The sequence below is a fragment of the Myotis myotis genome, unplaced genomic scaffold (assembly GCF_014108235.1).
Source record: "Myotis myotis isolate mMyoMyo1 unplaced genomic scaffold, mMyoMyo1.p scaffold_m19_p_1, whole genome shotgun sequence".
Taxonomy (NCBI): Eukaryota; Metazoa; Chordata; class Mammalia; order Chiroptera; family Vespertilionidae; genus Myotis; species Myotis myotis.
This window is the reverse complement of record NW_023416313.1, coordinates 100,755,878-100,772,649: the sequence shown is the minus strand read 5'-3', so window position 1 is coordinate 100,772,649 and position 16,772 is coordinate 100,755,878. Positions and strand designations below refer to the sequence as shown.

Sequence of the window (16,772 nt, the reverse complement as noted above, 5' to 3'; positions counted from 1 at the left end):
GTATAGGTATAGGTATAGGTATAGGTATAGGTATAGATAGGTATAGGTATAGATATAGATAGATATAGATATAGATATAGATATAGATATAGATATAGATATAGATATAGATATAGATATCAGATCTCCTAAACTCAGACCCTATCAGCTGTATCACAACTGAATTCTCAGGTTACTGATATAAGCTAAATGAAAATCATTTTACATTAGGATTTATTTGTCATCAAGTAGTTGAAGAATTTGAGAAGCAGAGGCAATTCTTTGAGTATACTCTGCAAATAAACTCTGATGAAAAGGCATACGTGTCAATAAAATCTTGTTCCTCCTAAGAGTGAACTGACTGGACACCTGCGCTGTGTGGTAATTTGAGGGAAGGGAATTTCACATACATGGTCACAGATCAGACAGACCAGAGACTCTAAAGCATGAAGGCCTGAACAAAGTTACACTAAGAATTTTAGACTTTTTTAATTGAGATATTGCATATAGCCAATAGAGGTACAGACACCCTTTCTCATCTCACAGAACAATAAAATCATCAAGAAGAAAAATGGTAAAGCTATTATTTTTTAATCTGAAGGTATCTAACTGATATGCACTGCTCTTTAGATATTACATGAGAATAATGCCCAGAATTTTTAAAAATAAACTTAATACACAGAATTGTAATTTTACAATATGTTTTTGGCACTGCAATATAGTGATTAAGAACAAACTCCTGAGCCAAATCCTCTGAGTTCAAATCCTAACTCTGCCATTTACTAGCTCTGTGACCTTGAGTGAATTATATGACCTTTCTGTGCCTCAGTTTGTCATCTACACTAATAAAAGACAAAGATGCTAATTGACCGTACCATCGCTACACCCATCAGCCGATCAGAAGAGTATTCAGCCAGAACCGGTTTGGCTCAGTGGATAGAGCGTCGGCCTGAAGACTGAAGAGTCCTGGGTTCGATTCCGGTCAAGGGCATGTACCTTGGTTGCGGGCGCATCCCCAGTAGGGAGTGCGCAGGAGGCGGCTGATCGGTGTTTCTCTCTCATCGATGTTTCTAACTCTCTATCCCTCTCCCTTCCTCTCTGTAGAAAATCAATAAAACATATTTTTTTAATATGTTTAATATTTTTTTAATATATTTTATTGATTTTTTTACAGAGAGGAAGGGAGAGGGATAGAGAGTTAGAAACATCGATGAGAGAGAAACACCGATCAGCCGCCTCCTGCGCACCCCCCACTGGGGATGCGCCTGCAACCAAGGTACATGCCCTTGACCGGAATCGAACCCGGGACCCTTCAGTCCACAGGCCGACGCTCTATCCACTGAGCCAAACCGGCTAGGGCAAAACATATTTTTTTTTTTTAAAAAGAAGAGTATGCAAATTAACCCAACAAAGATGGCCATTAAATTTGCATACTGCAGGCAGGACGGGACAGCACGAGCTGCCATCCGGACCTCCTGTGTGTGACCCAGGGCGGTGGGGCGGGACGTGGTGAGCCGCCGCCTGCCCACCCGCCATCCGTGCCTCCCGTGTGTGGACATCCCCTGAGGGGTCCCAGACTACGAGAGGGCACAGGTGGAGCTGAGGGACCCCCCGAGTGCACAAATTTTTGTGCACCGGGCCTCTAGTCTAATCTAATAAAAGAGAAACATGCAAATTGACCGTACCTTCACTACACCCCCAAGCCACGCCCATCAGCCAATCAGAGCAACTATATGCAAATTAACCCAACCAAGATGGCGGCTGGCAGCCACGGAGCTGGAGCAAGCAGGAGGCTTGGTTGCCACAGCAATGGAGGAAGTCAAGCTTCCCACCTGCCCTGGCCGGCTGTAGCCTCCGCTCAAGACAACAAAGTTTCAATTATAGAAGCTAAATAAATCCCAGATACCTGCTTCCAGCCAGCCTCCACTGGGAGCTTGGGTGACTGGGGGCCATGGCCATCCTGCAAACAGCCATCAGCCCCTCACCCAGACTGGCCAGGCACCCCAGCAGGACCTCCCACCCTGAAGGGGGTGTGGCCAGTCTGAAAACGGCCTTCAGCCCCTCACCCAGGCTGGCCAGGCACCCCAGCAGGACCCCCACCTGATCTGGGACACCGTTCAGGGCAAACCAGCCGGCCCCCACCCATGCTCCAGGTCTCTATCTATACTAATAAAAGAGTAATATGCTAATTAGACTGGGAGATCTTCCAGATGTTCTTCTGGACAAAGCCATGGTGGTGGGGCCGAGGTAGAGGTGGTTAGAGGCCAAGAGGGGAGGGCAGTTGTGGGTGATCAGGCTGGTGGGGGGTGGGGCCATTGGGGGTAAGCAGACCAGCAGGGAGGCCAGTTGGGGACAAGCAGGACATCAGTGGGGGTCAGTTGGGGGTGATCAGGACAGTGGGGGGGGCAGTTTGGGGTGATCAGGCTGGCGGGGGGGGGGCATTTGGGGGCAAGCAGGCCAGCAGCAGGGGGGTAGGCAGCTGGGGGTGAGCAGGACAGCAGGCAGAGTGGTTAGAGGCAATCAGGCAGGAAGGCAGGCAGGTGAGCGGTTAGGAGTCAGCAGTCCTGGATTATGAGAGGGATGTCCGACTGCTGGTTTAGGCCCAATCCCAGTAAACTGGCAGGACATTTCTCGAGGGGTACCAAATTGGAGAGGGTGCAGGCCAGGCTGAGGAACACACCCTCCCCCATGCATGAATTTCGTGCACCGGGCCACTAGTCTAATCTAATAAAAGAGAAACATGTAAATTGACTGCACCTTTGCTATGCCCAAAGCCACGCCCACCAGCCAATCAGAGCGACTATATGGAAATTGACCCAACCAGGATGGCGGCTGGCAGCCACAGAGCTGGAGCAAGCAGGAGGTTTGGTTGCCCCAGCGATGGAGGAAGCCAAGCTTCCCGCCTGCCCTGGCTGGCTGTAGCCTCCACTCAAGGCAACAAAGTTTTAATTATAGAAGCTAAATAAATCCCAGATACCTGCTTCCAGCCAGCCTCCACTCGGAGCTTGGGTGGCTGGGGGCCGTGGCCAGCCTGCAAACAGCAATCAGCCCCTCACTCAGGATGGCCACACCCTCATGGGGTGAGGGTCCCTGCTGGGGGGCTTGGCCAGCCTGCAAGCAGCCATCAGTCCCTCACTCAGGCTGGCCAGCCACTCCAGCGGGGACCCCCACCCTGAAGGGGGTGTGGCCAGTCTGAAAACGGCCCTCAGCCCCTCACCCAGGCTGGCCAGGCACCCAAGCGGGACCCCACCTGATCCAGGACACCCTTCAGGGCAAACCAGCTGACCCCCACCCATGCACCAGGCCTCTATCCTATATAATAAAAGGGTAATATGCAAATTGACCCTAACAGCAGAAAGACTGGGAATGACTGGTCACTATGACACACACTGACCACCAGGGGCCAGATGCTCAATGCAGGATCTGGCCCCTGGTGGTCAGTGCGCTCCACAGAGGGAGCTCTGCTCAGCCACAAGCCAGGCTGATGGCTGCCAGCACAGCGGTGGTGGCGAAAGCTTCTCCCGCCTCCTCAGCAGTGCTAAGGATGTCTAACTGCAGCTTAGCCCTGCTCCCCACTGGCAAGTGGACATCCCCTGAGGGCTCCCGGGCTGCCAGAGGGATGTCTGACTGCCAGCTTAGGCCCAATCCCTCGGGGAGTGGGCCTAAGCCAGCAGGTGGACATCCCCCAAGGGGTCCCAGACTGCAAGAGGGCACAGGCTGGTCTGGGGGACCCCCCCCCCAGGTGCACAAATTTTTGTGCACCGGGCCTCTAGTCTGTAAAATAAGACCAATGACAGTACTTACTGTATAGGGGTGTTTTGTGGATTAAATTAATTAAGTGCTTAGAACAGTAACTATCTCTGGTATACACTAGCCTAACCTACATCAAGGTTACACTACCCAGGTGAGCCAGTAATGCAAGGGTATAAAGGCCCAACCTCTTGCTTCTATTAAGGACAACTCTGAAAGGACATCCCAGCTTCATAGTTCTTTATCAAATCTACTGAGACCTTTGTTGCAACTGCATCACCGTTCAGCTTCTGTCTGCTCCATCCTCTCTTTTCTTTTGTTCTCTCACAAGTGCTATTATTCCCAGGAAGGCTCCACAGTAAACTTCTTGGATGCAAAGATCCACCTCAGAGACTATTTCCCAGGGAACTTGACCTAAGAATTTGAGGCTTCTATATGTTTACTATATGCTCTGCACTGTGCTAGTTGCTGAAATTCTACAGTAAACAATAGGAAAAAAGGTAATTATACATTGTGATAAATGCTATGGAGGAAATAAAGGAAAGTTATGATTAAGAAGCATAAGAATCATCATAGATGGCCTCTCAGATGTACTGATGTTTAAGCTGTTACCTAAGAGATAAGAAGGAACTAGCCAAGTGAAGAACTTGGGGAAAGCATTTCAACTAGAGGGAATGGCCTGTTTGGGTCTCTGGGCTGGGGCAAAGTTTGGCATGTTATAAGAACAGCCAACAGACCAAAGTAGCCAGGAGCATAGTGAGTGAGGGGAGAGTGTGGCGTAAGGCAAGGGCAGCAAGGGGGGCAAGTGAGTTCATGTAGAACCAGGGTAAGGAGTCAGGGCTTCACTCCAGGTTCAATGAAAAGCCACAAAAGGGCTTTAACCCAAAGGTATGACATGATCTGATTTTAAAATTTTTTTGTTTGTTTTTGTAAAATCCTTTGCTATTTGAAGAATGGGTTGGGAGAAGGCAAAAGTAGAGGATAGGAGGTTGGTTAGAAGGCTATTGTTGTATTCTAATTAAGAGAAGCCTTGGATTAGGGCTAAAGGAGAGAGTGAGAATGATGAGAAGACAATATAGTCCAGAAAAATTTTGGAGATAGAACTAACGGGACCAGCAATTATACAATAAATGGACAGTTAATCCGAGAATTTGTGTTGGGCAGAGGCCAGCTAACAGATAGTCTGCTTAATTAGGCACACTCACTTCACACTGACCTCATGAAACATAAATTGGCTTAACCTGGAATCTGAATTAAATGAGCTAATAAAATTCACATATTGAAAAGTTATCTCCTCCCTCCCTCCTTCCCCCCACCCCCAAATCAGGTAAAATTTAAAAAAGAAAAGTTATCTTCTGATTCCCTTTCTCATTATCAAGCCCAACATTATCAAGCTTATTTAAAACTCTAACAAAAAAGAGAGGTTGTACAGATATGATACTTATAGAGAGTGTTAATATAAAAATAAAAGGCTGCTCTAGCTGGTTTGGCTCAGTGGATAGAATGTTGGGCTGTGGAATGAAGGGTTCCAGGTTTCATTCTGGTCAAGGGCACATGCCTGGGTTGTGGGCTCAGTCCCCAGTAGGGGGTGTGCAGGAGGCAGCCAATTGACGATTCTCTCTCATCATTGAGGTTTCTATCTCTCTCTCCCTCTCCCTTCCACTCTGAAGCCAATAAAAATATATTTTAAAAAAATAAAATTAAAATAAAAAGACCTTTCAAAGTAATAGGCAATGGGCATTTATTTGAGATTAAAAAAAAAAAGAATAGCTATTCAGGAATCACTTATTCGGGCAGAAACCCAAATGGTGTTCTGATTAAAAGACAAAGGCAAGGCGTATTTATGAGAAAGGGGCAATTACATCAGTAGTAGAAAGGCATTTCTGTTGGTGCAGATATGCTAAGGTAGTGATGCTAATTCTAAACAATGTTTTTAATTTTCGTCCTATAGTCATAATATCTGCTCTCTTCTTATCCTTGTTATCTTTGGGACACAATGTTGCTTTAGGCCCAGGCCAAAGGTTATTTTACCCTGTTTTAATATTCCAAAGTTTTGAGGCATACCACATGGAAGGCAGTTCCTCTGGGTTTGCAGCTATGGCTGCATTTTAAAGCAGGTCCAATTATATTATGTTTATTTTTTAAAATATATTTTTATTGATTTCAGAGAGAAAGAGAGAGGAGAGCAAAAAAAACATTAACGAGAAATTCAAAAATACAGCTAAAAGACAAAACGGACATCATCTAGAACCACAGGAAGGCTGGTTGAGTGGAAATTCTACAACTGGAAGGAAAGAGAAAAGCACTGAGACTCAGAGGAGCTGTGGAAGTAAAGTGCAGAGGTAGGGAGGTGCATGAGGAAAGGGCTGGCAACTGAGGACGCGGCTGTCTTTTTGAATTGGGAGGGAGTCACAAGTCCCCGACTGCTCTGAACTCTAATTCCGGGTGAGTCTCTGGGGACCTAGACTCATACGGGGAGAAACTGGACTGTCTGGCAGCGGGCAAAACTCGGAACTCGAGGGTGGCTTTCCCTCAGAGGTACTTGAAACGATTACCAGGACACTGAGACTCAGGGCACTTTAGGGCAGGGCTGAGGATCAGCCATAGCTGCTTGCTCCGCCCTGTTGATTCCCTGAGACCCCGCCCCACCCAAGCTTCGGCAGAGGTTTTTGCATATGAATGCCCTGGCCCTTTGCAATCTGAAAATTACCTAACAAACTGCAGCTGGGCCAGACAGACCCAGAACTTCCAAGAGAAGGCCCAAGGCCCCACAGCAGCTTGCATTGCTTCACAGCTGGGCCTCATTTGGGCACCTCCAAACCCCAAACAAGGAAGGGGAATCTGCAGATCTCTTCGTAGCTCCTGCTGGGTAGCCCCAGGCAGAGGCTAAATTAGCACTTCCTTAGATCCAAGAGCCAGTGTACCCAGTGGTGAGAGGGGGACCATCCAATTACAACTCCTCAGATCCATAAAGGTATGGACGAAAGGGGCCACATGCTAACCTGACAAGCTCAGGGGAGGCCTGCATGGAAGTTTTGCAAACTCGTAGACCTAAAGTAACAACAAAGGATGGTCTGAAATTAAACTTTAACTAAAAGCAGTTATGGTGGGCAGTTACGTCCTAGGCCAATATCTTCACTGACAAGGTCAACCTTTACCATAACTGAGCCTATCTGTCTTTTTGCATCTATGATAACATATCCTTGGGATGTCTGGGTAACTTGTGACTTCCCTTTTTATGGAGCCCCTGGGGCACAGCCAGGTGTGCTGGGCCCAGGACAGATGCCACAGATTCTTTCATTTATCATGTTAATTGTTCCTGTACCCACCTAAGTATGTGTCCATCATTTTACTTTTTATCCAATCCCAGGGGTTTCCCTGCTTTGCTTTATCCCTCCTCCTTAATCTATCACCAATGAATTTCATGTTACTCACCTATGTTCCTCCTTTTATTGTAATGTATAAATACAATTGTAACCCCGCCATTCTTCGGAGCATTATCTCAATTCGTTGAGGTTCTGCTTCCCAGCATATCTCGACAGTTTGGCTCAAATAAACTCACAAAAATTCTTTACAGGTTTCAATGGTTTTTTACGTTAACAAGGGACACACTCAGGGGGCAGACTCAGTGAGCACCAAAGCCCCACTGAAGCAAGTCTTACCCTGGAGGGGTGTCTTCAGCACAGAAGTTCTCCCACCATAGACACAGCTGATTCTCACAGCCAATTGGCCTGGAGGTCAATTCCTCCCAGTGATACCTACAACAATCAAGGCTTAACTACAACAAGACTGAGCACAAAGCTCACAAAGGGGTGCACCAAGAGTTTCCACCTCAGGTAATTGGGGAGGCTGAGCCACTGGGCCCTATAGGACACCTAGCACACAAAGCCACTCTACCAACACAGGGAAGCGTAAAAAATGTGGAGACAAAAAAAACAGGTCACAAATGACAGAAATGGAGGAAAGCAAACAACTGAATATAGAGTTCAAAACCACACTTTTAAGGTTTTTCAAGAATTTTCTAGAAACCGCCGATAAATGTAGTGAGACCCTCAAGAAATCTAGTGAGACCCTCGAGGTTATGATAAAGGACCAACTAGAAATTAAGCATACACTAACTAAAATAAAGGATATTATGCAGAGTTCCAACAATAGACTAGAGGATCACAAGAATCAAGTCAAAGATTTGAAATACAAAGAAGCAAAAAACACCCAACCGGAAAAGCAAAATGAAAAAGAATCCAAAAACACGAAGATAGTGTAAAGAGCCTCTGGGACAGCTTCAAGCGTACCAATATCTGAATTATAGGGGTGCCAGAAGAAGAGAGAGAGCAAGATATTGAAAACCTATTTGAAGAAATAATGACAGAAACCTTCCCCTACCTGGTGAAAGAAATAGACTTACAAGTCCAGGAAGCGCAGAGAACCCCAAACAAAAGGAATCCAAAGAGGACCACACCAAGACACATCATAATTAAAATGCCAAGAACAAAAGACAGAGAGAGAATCTTAAAAGCAGCAAGAAACAAAAAGTCAGTTACCTACAAGGGAGTGCCCATACGACTGGCAGCTGATTTCTCAACAGAAACTAGGCAGGCCAGAAGGGAGTGCCAAGAAATATTCAAAGTGATGAATAACAAGAACTTACAACCAAGATTACTTTACCCAGCAAAGCTATCATTCAGAATTGAAGGTCAGATAAAGAGCTTCACAGATAAGAAAAAGCTAAAGGAATTCATCACCACCAAACCAATATTATATGAAATGCTGAAAGGTATCCTTTAAGAAGAGGAAGAAGAAAAAGGTAAAGATACAAATTATGAACAACAAATACACATCAATCAACAAGTGAATCTAAAAATCAAGTGAATAAATAATCTGATGAACAGAATAAACTGGTGAATATAATAGAATCAGGGGCATAGATAGGGAGTGGACTGACTATTCTTGAGGGGGAAAGGGGTGTGGGGGGTTCGGGAAGAGACAGGACAAAAATCGTGCACCTATGGATGAGGACAGTGGGGGGGGAGGGTCAGGGCGGAGGGGGGGGTGGGAACTGGGTGGAGGGGAGCTATGGGGGGAAAAAAGAGGAACAACTGTAGTAATCTGAACAATAAAGATTTAATTAAAAAAAAGCATTAACGATGAGAGAGAATCATTGATCAGCTGCCTCCTGCATGCCCCCTACTAGGGATTGAGCCCACAACCTGGACATGTGCCCTTGACTGGAATCGAACTCAGAACCCTTCCGTCTGCAGGCCAATGCTCTATGCACTGAGCCAAACAGGCTAGGGTTATATTATTTTTCTCAACAAGAGTGTGATAAAAAATAAAATTGTCTATATAGGATAATAACATTAGTAATAATAGCTAACACTTACATAGCGCTTACTAAAGTACTGTTCTATGTAGGTTATATATACTTACATTTCCTCAATGAATTTATGAGGTAGCACTATATTATAATCATCCTCATTTTACAGATGAGAAAATTAAGGCTCACAAGATCGCAAAGTTACTAAGTGGCTGAGTCAGGCTTTGAACTCAGTCCACCTCCAGAATCCATGCTCTTAACCGCTACACTCTGCAACTTTGTCTGTTAATTTTTCAGAAAGCAAAGATTTGCTTGTCATAACTTTGTGTTACCTAATTTTATTCACACAATCAAACTATTCCTAAAGTGAATTCTCAGACCAACTATTTTATGTATTTACTATATAAAATATATAACCAAGGAACACTTATACTTCAGAAAACTATTTTAGCCAAGAAATTTTAAATTCAATTAATAACCATAATAAATTTACTCACTTTGGTTGGTATTTGAATTTCCTCAGGTATAAACACCTCTTCAATCTGGACTGCATCTCTGGGGAAATATCCAAAGTCCTTTCCTTTCTATAAAAATTAAGAAAAAAGATTAGCAAGGAAAAATGCTCATAGCAGTAATAACTATTAAACCTAATTTTGCCCATGTCCTTGGCTATTTTAAATCACAAATATTAATTGGCTTTCATTTGCCATCTAAAAGAAAGTGAGTGAAATAATATCCCTTTTGTTATTCAAAAGAAACAGCATTAATTGGAGGGAACAAAAAGCCAGGCTGTAAAATGCCTTTTTTTTTTTTTAAACTTCAGAGGGAAAACCTTTCATGTACTCCTTTTCTTCCTTTTTGTGTTTCCTGGTGACCTTCCCTGCCCAGGTGGACCACACATTTACACTAGCAAACTGGGGATATCCATCGGCCAGGGAATGGTGGCAGTAGCCAGCCTAGATAGAGCTGTGACATATTCCTCATTTTCAGGATGTCAAAATCAGGTAAAAGGTTTAAACTCTGAAGGGCCAAGAGAGTTTCATCAAGATGGTAAAAATCTATGAGACCTCCAGGGAGGATTTGGTTCCGTTTAACTTTTCTGGGGCCACCCTGGTAACAGAGATCCTCTTAATCCAGTTTTAGTGCATGTAGGATGTCCCTGGAGAGTGAAGTCTTCACACAACCATTCTCAGCCCATTTCCTATTCCCATCAAGGTTTAAAGAGTGTCTTCCTTTTTTTTTTTTTTTTTTTTTTTTTTGTATGTTCTCCCCCCTGCCTCATTTTCTTCTTTATTGATTAAGGTATTACATATGTGTTCTTATCTCCCCATGACCCCCGTCACCCCCCTGGTGTCTGTGTCCATTGGTTAGGCTTATTTGCATGCATACAAATCCTTTGGTTGATCTCTCCCCCTTCCCCCCACCCTCCTCTACCTTCCCTCTGAGGTATGACTGTCTGACGAATGCTTCTCTGAAAGACCATCTTTCTTTTGGTCTTTTGATCCAGCACCATTATATATCCATTGTGATTCTTCCACTTGGCAGTTGCTGCAACTGTTTGGAAACTGACAGCCTGTGAGTGAACTCTACAGTGTGGTTCCTTAAACAGTTACTGCCTGAGCTAAACACATCATGCACAGAACTAAGTGTGCTTGAAACTTCACCCAGGCTCCACACATTACACACTGCTCTTGTGCAGAACCAGCATTTCCACACATAGTAAACAAAAAAACAATGTTTGCTTTTCCTGTTATGATACCTACTATGTAATTTTTCTTTTTTTTTTAAATATATATTTTATTGATTTTTTACAGAGAGGAAGGGAAAGGGATAGAGAGTTAGAAACATCGATGAGAGAGAAACATCGATCAGCTGCCTCCTGCACACCCCCTCCTGGGGATGTGCCTGCAACCAAGGCACATGCCCTTAACCAGAATCGAACCTGGGACCTTTCAGTCCCCAGGCCAACGCTCTATCCACTGAACCAAACCGGTCAGGGCTATAATTTTTCTTATAGCTGCATTGGGTGCCTCCAATACTTACAAAACACAGACTGACATGTTTAAGGGACCGTAGTAGTAAGGAAAATTGGCAGTTGCAGAGGCCAGGCAAACAATTCTGGATGGTGACATACAGAGTTTCAGTCATATAGCCCTTGATGCTAAAAAGCAGGACAGATCCAAATATAATTTGCTCCTTCAAGTAGTGATCACAGAAGCCACACAAGGAGAGAGCTGATGCATATACAATATGGACACGATGTATCAGGTTCATCATCCTTGTTCAATTTGGGAGTAAAATTGCTTATCATAGCATCCTTTCATTATAAAGCATAAAGATATAATCAAAGATGCAAACCTATTTTCAAGTGAAAATATTAATCATTAATTTTTCTGTCATATATGAGAGAGATGATTCTGGCTTCTAGGAATTTCAGTGTAACAGGACTCTGGGCCATATAGAAGGCTCTCCCAGTTCTTTTTTCCCATGGAAAGTCTTCCCTAGGCTATATGAGGACCTTTTCAATAACAACTCAGTCCTTTATTTGTCAGAAAGACATGCCTTTTAATCTCATTAACTAAAACTTCTCTCTCTTTTTTTTTTTTTTTAATATATTTTATTGATTTTTTACAGAGAGGAAGGGAGAGAGATAGAGAGTTAGAAACATCGATGGGAGAGAAACATCGATCAGCCGCCTCCTGCACATCTCCTACTGGGGATGTGCCCGCAACCCAGGTACATGCCCTTGACCGGAATCGAACCTGGGACCTTTCAGTCCGCAGGCCGACGCTTTATCCACTGAGCCAAACCGGTTTCGGCTAAAACTTCTCTTAAGCTTGGCCATTTGCAGCACCAAGAGATGGCCGGGGTTGCCTAGTCATCCCATAATCTCCATCGGCACCTGTAAAGTCTCTCCAAAAAAAAATATGTAATCTATGTTCAAAAATAATACATGCTATGTAAAAGTAATTTCAAGACACTCTTGAGACTTCTATCCCAACCAGACTGCCTTCCCAAAAGCTACTTTATAGAAAAATTTTGAAACAAACACTAGACTTGACCATTTTTTGTTTGCCTAAGTATGTTATGAGTTTGGCCCTGGCTGGGTAGCTCAGTTGGTTGGAGCATCCTCCCAATATGCCAAGGTTGCAGGTTAGGTCCCCAGACAGGGCATATACAAGAGGCAACCAGTGAATGCACAAATAAGAGGAACAGCAAGTCAATGTCTGTCTGTCTGTTTGTCTCTCTCTCTCCTTTCCTCTCTCTAAAATCAATAAATAAAAAATGTTTTTAAATGTTAAATCTGTTAAGGAATATATATATATATATATATATATATATATATATATATATATATATATATATCTCCTATCTAATATTAGACAAACATGGTAATTGACCATACCTTTGCTACACCTCCCATTGGCTAATCAGTGTGATAGGCAAATTAACCACCAACAAAGATGGTGGCTAATTTGCATACTGCAGGTGGGGCGGGTGGGGCGGGGGGCAGCACAATCTGAGCAGCTGCAGACCCAGTGCAGGATCCGGGCCTGCCATCTGCGACCAGGGGAGATGGGGCAGACACCACAGGATTGGGTGTGCCATCTGCCACCAGGGGAGCAGTCCTAATCCAGCAGGTGGTTATCTCCCAAGGGTTCTCAGACTGTGAGAGGGCACAGGTTGAGTTGAGGGACCCCCCCACCCCACCCGCCAGTGCACAAATCTTTGTGCACCGGGCTTCTAGTATATATATATTTCCTTTAGAGATGAAAGGCAGGCATCCTTGTGTAAGCTGGCCATTTATTCTTCATTCAATTTTTAAGATTAGATACTTACACTTCCTGCCCACAAATCTTCCCTTTCTCCTGCAAGTTTAACATAAACAGATATTTCTTCTCCCTTGGTGAAGTTCAGGTATAGGCAGTCAGGTCCTCTGTAATCTCTCATGGCTAAAACTCTGCTTATTAGAGCTATATAGACAAGTAAAGAAAAACACACAATTTAAATTAAAATGTTATTTCTCCCTCCCATCTTGCCCTCCTCCAGTCCATCCTGGGTATTTCCAAATGCTAATTTCTTCTTACCATTTATGGCCTCAAAACCTATAGACTTCCTACTGCACAAAGAATCAATTCAAAACTCTTTGGCTCAGTATCAAAGGCTGTCCACAACCTGGTCTTCCTTCCTTATGTAAAATGACTCTCTCTTACTCCTTTACAGTCAGTCTAAGGTGTCCATTGTCCCTGGAATGTGTCATCATCTTTCTCCAGTGAATTGGGAAAGGAAACATAGTGTTTTTCCTGGTACCTATATACTCAAGGCATTTTGATGAGTTCTTTAAAATATTTATTTTGTTAAATCCACAAAACAGACCTATGAGGTATAATAAATGAAACTTAAGAATCAGAGAATTGGCCTCACAGGTGATAAATGGTGGAACGAGATTTGCAGCGAGGTTCTTTCACTGTAACAACCACCTCCCATATCCCGAGCTTCTCTTTCCTCTATTTCCTAAGCCTAGAAACCTTTCAGTTTTTCTTCACAATGAACTCATATCTACTTCCTCTATGACACATCCCTAACCTACCTAGCTTACTCTGCCCTTCTCTGAACTTCAATATTACTTACTATCCTTATATGGTATTAGTATTTACTTTCTTGTCACTGTTCAGTAGAATGAAAATTCCTGGACCTTAAGAAACTTACCTTATATTTAATTTTATTCCTCTTAGATACAACTCCCCAACCAGACCCAGCACATAATATGCCCTCAATAACTGAATGATCATAATCATATATACTAGATTTTACACATAATGTATATTACCAAATTAACTATTATAAGTATACTAACATGTAAAAAATTTTAATTAAGCTATGCAATTAAAGTTAAAATAACACTATAAATTACTATGAATTTGAATGTTCCAATTCCAGGTTCTGTGTCTGCCCCCAAAGGAAACTGAGGTTATAAAAAGGGAAAGAAAGATTATTACTATTATAAAATATCATCTAGTAAACCTTCTCCATATATTAAAGTACATATCCAAATGGTTAAGGAAAATGTTTATTCATAAACAAATTTACTTATAAAATATCTGTTTACACCAATAATATTTCCCATTTTTAATTTATATATTACAAATCAGAACTAATTCTCACATACTGGAGAGATAGAAAAGCAATTATGATATTTGGATGGAATTCCTTTTTTTTTTTTTAACTACATCACCATTTTAATGTCTGGAATTTATTTTGCACCAGAATGCTAACAACAAAGAATAAATTGGGCTCTTAAACAATAAACTAAAATTAATTTATCTTTGTAGAAGATGGAGGATGCTTAATATTCAAGGATATAAGTCAAATTATATACTCTAATACTGATTTCAGTATTTTTACATAAGCGAACACAAATTATTGTTTGATAAAGTTTAGACAATTAATCCTAATGATCTGAAATAACATTTTTATAAAACTCATGAAAATCAGAAAATTCTGATTGTAAATATAAACTAAAAACCATAAGAACTTCATAAATCAAGAGCTATCCATCATGGAGGGGGAAGGGGGACATCTGTAATACTTTCAATAATAAAGATAAATTTTTTAAAAACATGAGAAGAAAAAAAGAACTATCCAACAAATGGCTTGATATCTTTTTAAATGTAAATAAATTATATTTATCCTAAAAAATAGTAAAAATGCTCATTAGTTTGTTTTTGAGGTCTGGATTAATATCTTCAAATTTTCTGATATATTTATATAAATGGTTGATTTTTGCCCATTTGTATATTTACAAGAAAAGCTACCACAAAATGCTTTGCTCCAGCATTTCTTTTTTTCACTGAACTCTGCTTTATAATTGAAAATATTTTTCAATGATATTAATGATTTCTTTTATGTCTACAATGACATTTTATGTCATTTCAGAGCCTCGGTTTAAGAGGAAGAGAAGGAAAAAACAGAAAAGAAAACTTACTTTCACATTCCAAGTCAGCACATTTTTTAAAGTTGGCCAGCAGTTTTGTGCCTTCCAGACACTTTGTCAGAGAAATAACCAAAACGAGGATTCTGTGAACTCCAATCTCCGCCATGCTCAAACAAGCAGGAATCCCAAATGAGGTTTACGCCAGTTGCTTGGACTGTACATATGCCAGCCAAAACAGGAGATACCCCACTCTCTTTACTAAATATCAAAGAAAAAGTTTAGGATTTTTAATCCCTTGATAACTACATTTTTTTGTCAGTGTTTAGGCTTAACTTGAGAGACAAACACTCTCTGGTCTCAATCTGCAGTGTCAGGTATCTAGATAATACACAGGGGGTTAATAATTAACAGGGATTTCTAGTTGGACTTGTGTCTTACAAAGGTAGCCCATGTAAACCAGTCTCACTTAAAGGCACCTTGTGTTCAACATTTTTTAAACAGGCCTCCACAAAAAGGTAGTTAACTTTTTTCTGTTAAAATCTCAGGTAAATCGATCAATAAGTACAAACAGTATTTGCTGCATGCAAATATCAGCATCAATGGGGAAAGTATGTATTAGATGTAGAAGCAGTAATAATTTACTTAAAAATGGTTTTGCCCTGACAAGGTAGCTCAATTGTTTAGAGCATCCTCCTGATCAATAGGCCAAGGTTGTGGGTTTGATCCCCTGTCAGGTACATAGAAGAATCTATGAATACATAAATAAGTGGAACAACAAATCGATGTTTCTCTCTCTTTCTCTCAAAATCAATACATTAAAAAATGGGTTTGAAAAATAATGATGAGGCTTATTTGAAAAAATATTTCACTTTCATATTTCTTTAAAAAACCCTTTAGCCCTGCCCAGGAGGTCATGGTTCAATTCCAGGTCAGGACACATGCCCAGCTTCTGGGGCTCGGGCGTGCAGGAGGCAGCCAATCAATGATTGTCTCTCATCATTGATGTTTCTCTCTCTCCTCTCCCTTCCTCCCTGAAATTAATAAAAATATATTTAAAAAAATAAAAAAAAACCCTTTAGTGTTACCATAAAGTTGAAACTTGTATTTAGTTAAGAATAGTAGTTAAAATATAATAAGTACTTCTTATGTTCCAGGTACTGTCTGAGACATTTAAATATATGATCTGATTTAACCCTCACACCAACTCTCTAAGTAATATTATTATCCCTATTTTTGTATATGAAGAAACTGAGGTACGTAGAGAAGGGTTAAATTACTTGCCCAACATCACATAGTGAGTAGAGAAGAAACCTAAACCTAGGAACTATTATGACTTCCCCTTCTCATAACCACTAGGATTTTCTAACAAGAATCAAGTCATCTGCCACAGAAAGATGTCTACTTCATCTGTAGCAGTACTATTCCAGAAATAGCAGGTACGGTATTATTCCACGTATTGAAAATTATATGCCTATTTCTATGTGTGGAAAAAGAATGTGATGTCTGAAAGAATCCTTCCTCATACAATGAGAATATATACTGTGATTCAGGTTGTATTCACTTTCTCCTTTGTACTTTTTTATATTTTTTTTACTTTCTTTAAAAAAAATCAGTATAGGGCAATGGAAACTAAAGAGAAAATAAACAAATGGGACTACATCAAAATAAAAAGCTTTTGCAGAGCAAATAAAACCATCAACAAAACAACAAGAAAGCCCACTGTTTGGGAGAACATATTTGCCAATGTAATTATCGATAAAGGTTTAATCCCCAAAATTTACAGGGAACTCATAC

At 41.6% G+C, this 16,772-nt stretch overlaps 1 protein-coding gene across 7 annotated transcripts in view; it reads right to left on the bottom strand.

Moving 5' to 3' along the window:
• The window catches only part of MIA2 (MIA SH3 domain ER export factor 2), a 117,171-nt gene extending 101,834 nt beyond the window's left edge, over window positions 1-15,337 (bottom strand). For 2 of the 7 annotated variants that reach the window (XM_036346452.1, XM_036346490.1), the window contains exons 1-3: window positions 15,030-15,328; window positions 12,884-13,017; window positions 9,541-9,627 (exon numbers count right to left, since the gene is read on the bottom strand). In XM_036346452.1, the coding sequence (XP_036202345.1) occupies window positions 9,541-9,627; window positions 12,884-13,017; window positions 15,030-15,144 (336 nt within the window). In that variant the 5' untranslated portion in view covers window positions 15,145-15,328. Of the gene's footprint in view, window positions 1-9,540; window positions 9,628-12,883; window positions 13,018-15,029 lie in introns of all 7 variants that reach the window. The other 5 variants (XM_036346460.1, XM_036346498.1, XM_036346469.1 and 2 more) reach the window with 5 other exon arrangements.
• Window positions 15,338-16,772: the final 1,435 nt, after the last annotated feature.